The 3,787-nt window shown below is 39.6% G+C and overlaps 1 protein-coding gene across 1 annotated transcript in view; it reads right to left on the bottom strand.

The window, feature by feature from the left end:
• hyou1 (hypoxia up-regulated 1) overlaps positions 1 to 3,787 on the bottom strand; it is a gene marked incomplete in the record, with an annotated part of 35,897 nt that overhangs the window by 22,569 nt on the left and 9,541 nt on the right. The window contains 1 exon segment of the mRNA XM_014014582.1: positions 442 to 518. Within this exon segment, the coding sequence (XP_013870036.1) occupies positions 442 to 518 (77 nt within the window).

Below are 3,787 nucleotides of genomic sequence, written 5' to 3'. Positions count from 1 at the left end.
CACTTGGGTTGTTACCGACATCTGGTGAAAATTTCATGTCATTAGCACCTCTAGTAATATATTTACTGAGAAAAATGGTGACGTGTTCAATACTTATTTTACCCGCTGTATAGTATGTATGCATACTTTTCAGCAAGGTTATAATTATTATTATTATTATTATATACACATGCATTTTGTTGCTGCGTTTTTGTTTTCTCCATTTCTGCAGGTGTGCAGACAGATGTCGGGTGTGTTGTCTTGTGATTTCTTGGTGTTTATTTCACATATCTTCTAATCTATCTTTCAATCTTTCCCATTACATTTCACCTTTTTCTTCTTCTCTGTATGCAAAACAAAGAACTGATCTYTGCTGAGGACATTCAGCCATCTGCTGCAGGTAAAATACTGACACAGAACCTTGCTTCAGAATATGTGAAGTCTCCCTTTACGCACACTGACCTGCAAAGTCTTGAGCCAGTCCACGTGAATAATTAAGCAYCATGCCAAGCAGTTCTTCAGGTGTGTACAGTCCAGCTCTGTCAGAAATCAAACAAGATGTTCAGTCAACTTTTCCATGACTCATAAATCATCAGCTGAAGTTTGACGCACACTTTAACAAGAAAACATTTCCAACAATAACTTCAAGCCCTAGAACAGCTTGTTCACAGTACTTAAATATATATACACAAGATCTTCCTGGCTTTAAAACTCATTTATGGCTGCAGGAAGCCGACTGTAGCAGCTGCTGCTGCAGCTTTATTTTCCTGCCTGGTAATTGAGAGTATGTAGAYAAGTGGCTGATTGCAGATTTTTTAAACGGTGTCCAACATCAGCTGAGTGAAATCTGTCAGCAGGTAAAGTTTATAAACTGCATCCYTGCATCTGGAATGTTCTGCTGCTCCACATCCAAACTGCTGAGATCTGCTCTCGTTGTCTCAGTGTCATGATGGAAATCACATCCTTTTCTTCTCAGCTTCAAGGCTTCCAGCCTTCATGTCACAACCTGCAGGGAGAACTTCTCAGCCCCTCTAAAAACTCACTGTGTCAGATCTGTGGGTGTGCAGCTCATCTGCTGTGAGAAATGATTTTAAAAATCAGTGGCTTGTGCAACATGTTGAACACTGGGATGTTAATAAATTTACTGAGACGTTCATTAAACTGTTAATATTAGATTGAATTTGTTCCTACTTCTGCTCATCAGAATATTTATTAAATGTATGTGATTTGATGAGTGACATCATTGGTCACTGCACAGAGCTCGAGAGGAACAAACCTCATGACTACGGAGCAGGAAGTTTATTTTGAATTAAAAACAAGTTTTATGAGGAATATTTCTTTGTCTTCACAGTGACAGTTTCCTTTTAGGATCTAATAGTAGGTCAATAAAAAGTTGGTGGCTGCTCCTTTTTCTGTGAACACACCAGAAACTGAAGCAGAACAACATTGTTTTATCTGTGACTCAGTAATGGAGTTCAATGCTGAAGGATGAGAGCTCAGCTCTGTTCATCRTGCTGCTCTCTGGAGCTTCTACAGGAACCTTTTACAGGGCTCTACACTAACTTTTTGCACTGGTTGCACCGGTGCGCCTAACATTTTTTTCTTAGGTGCACCAGCACAAAAGTTAGGTGCACCCAAATTTTCTACCACGTCGCATTTGGCAACACGATGGCTCAGTGGTTAGCACCGACGCCCCACAGCAAGAAGGTCCTGGGTTCGATCCCCGGTTCGGATCTGGGGTCTTTCTGTGTGGAGTTTGCATGTTCTGCTTGCGATAGTTTTCTCCAGGTACTCTGGTTTCCCCCAAACACAAAAACATGTACAACAGGTTGTCTTCAGGCCCAGGCCGCCACACGTCCCTGATTAAATAACAGTAAATAAATAAAACTGATAAAAATAAATACAAAAATTTAACATCAGAGTTTTACAGGTTATTTTTTTAATCACTGTTCATTAAGGCAACATAAACTCAAAAATAATTAGTTAACAATCTAGTAAACATGAAGTTCTTTATTTGAACCAGAATTAGACATTTAACTTACTGAAAAGTATTTAAAGTGATTCTATAAAATTCAAAGTGCAAATGTTTAAGGATTGAACATCTTATAAACATCTTAAACATTTCATGGTTAAATTATTTTAGACACCTGTCCCTCAGATGGACAAATATGGATCTTTGGCCTTGGATAAACCAGAATGATGAACAAATAATGATTAATAACAGAAATATTACTGATATTTATTAAAAGGTTGTGCAGATTTTTTAAAAATAACACATAAAAGTCTGCAATTTAATTAGCATTAGTTGAATCTTATTATCTTATATTATTTCACTTAAATATCTAATATGTCTAGTTTTATCCTCCTGAGACCCAGGAGAACCTATTTCAGATACTTGGAATGAAACTGTGGTGAAGTCGATTAAGTGCTAAACTGGCCTGCCATACATGTGAGCTTCCTCGTCCTCCTCAAATGATCTGCAGCGCTCAGACCCCGACTGTTACATTAACTAGATGGAAGAGCGAGCAACCGTCCACATCTTTTCATCTCCAGCTAACAAGAAAGAACCGTTTTCAGACTCTGATCTGGGTTTAAAAATAACTACGGTTGCTTCGCTATGCGTGCGCGCACCTGTGTGTCCAGGTTTTTGCTTCATGGTGGGTATAATTATTGACCATTTCCCCAGTACACACAGCCAGGTGAGGTTAGGGTTTGGGTCAGGTGTGTAGTCTACCTGGGAGGTTATGGTTGGCTACAGAATTGACGGGGAAATGAATGGAAGTCGATGCAATGTCCCCATGAGTACAGAACAACAAACGTGTGTGCAGGAGGTGTGGAGCAGAGCGCAGTGTTATTAGGAGACATGAGACTGATACTGTTGGATTATTTTTTATGGAACATGGAAACTTTTTTTTCCAGCAGGCGACCGCTCCCCCTCCCTCTCGGTCGCACCAGTGCGACCAGACATTTTTTAGTCGTACTATTAGGAAATCAGGTCGCATTTGCGACCAAATTGGTCGCACTCAAGAGCCCTGTTTTTAAAATCCTGCTCCTGTTGAGTTTCTCCCAGACACACTTGGGTATTAAGGCGTGCAGCCTTCATAATAAAAGCAGGTGTAAAGGGACCAAAGCACAGAAATATTCAGTTTTATCAAACTGGAACTGAGCGCACATCAGACTCCTCCCCCTGACARGCCTCCATTWAAATCTGCCCCACGTGTGTGATTCTGCTTTGCTTCATTAAACATAATGTCTAAATGCAGGGGAATTATGAATTTAATGGAATGTGAGTCAGAGTTTGGCAGCAGTTCTCTGGTTTTTACACAAAGAGGAGAGACTGAGTGAAGCTGCTGCTGTCAGACCACAGCTCACCTGGAGACGTAACAAAGTGAAGGAAGCTGTCAGACTACACTTCCTCTACATGAACTTTTATTTACCGTGTCACCAAACTGTACACATTATTTACATGTTCTGTCGCAAATAATTTGATGGCATACTTCAGAAAACAAAAAATTTAATTAAAAAATTAAATTAAACTGAACACGTTGAAAAATATGAACCAAACAATATAAAAATATTTATTCAACTTGTCTGTAGAGACTCCAAGTGCACAACACAAATGGGCCTCATGCAAGAACATGTTTGTATTCTTATCCTAAATTTCTCTTACTTTTGTTCGTATGAAGGGTTCGTACGAACATGTCACGTCAGATTCAACAAACTCTTCTATCTTCTATCTGTGTAAATGAGCTGCGTAAATTACACCTGTTCTATCCAGCTGCTTGTGCACGCGAGAGGAGATTAGCAT

This window comes from Austrofundulus limnaeus, unplaced genomic scaffold (assembly GCF_001266775.1).
Source record: "Austrofundulus limnaeus strain Quisiro unplaced genomic scaffold, Austrofundulus_limnaeus-1.0 Scaffold116, whole genome shotgun sequence".
NCBI classification, from domain to species: Eukaryota; Metazoa; Chordata; class Actinopteri; order Cyprinodontiformes; family Rivulidae; genus Austrofundulus; species Austrofundulus limnaeus.
Note: the sequence above shows the minus strand (reverse complement) of the source record. Positions and strands in the feature narration are given on the sequence as shown.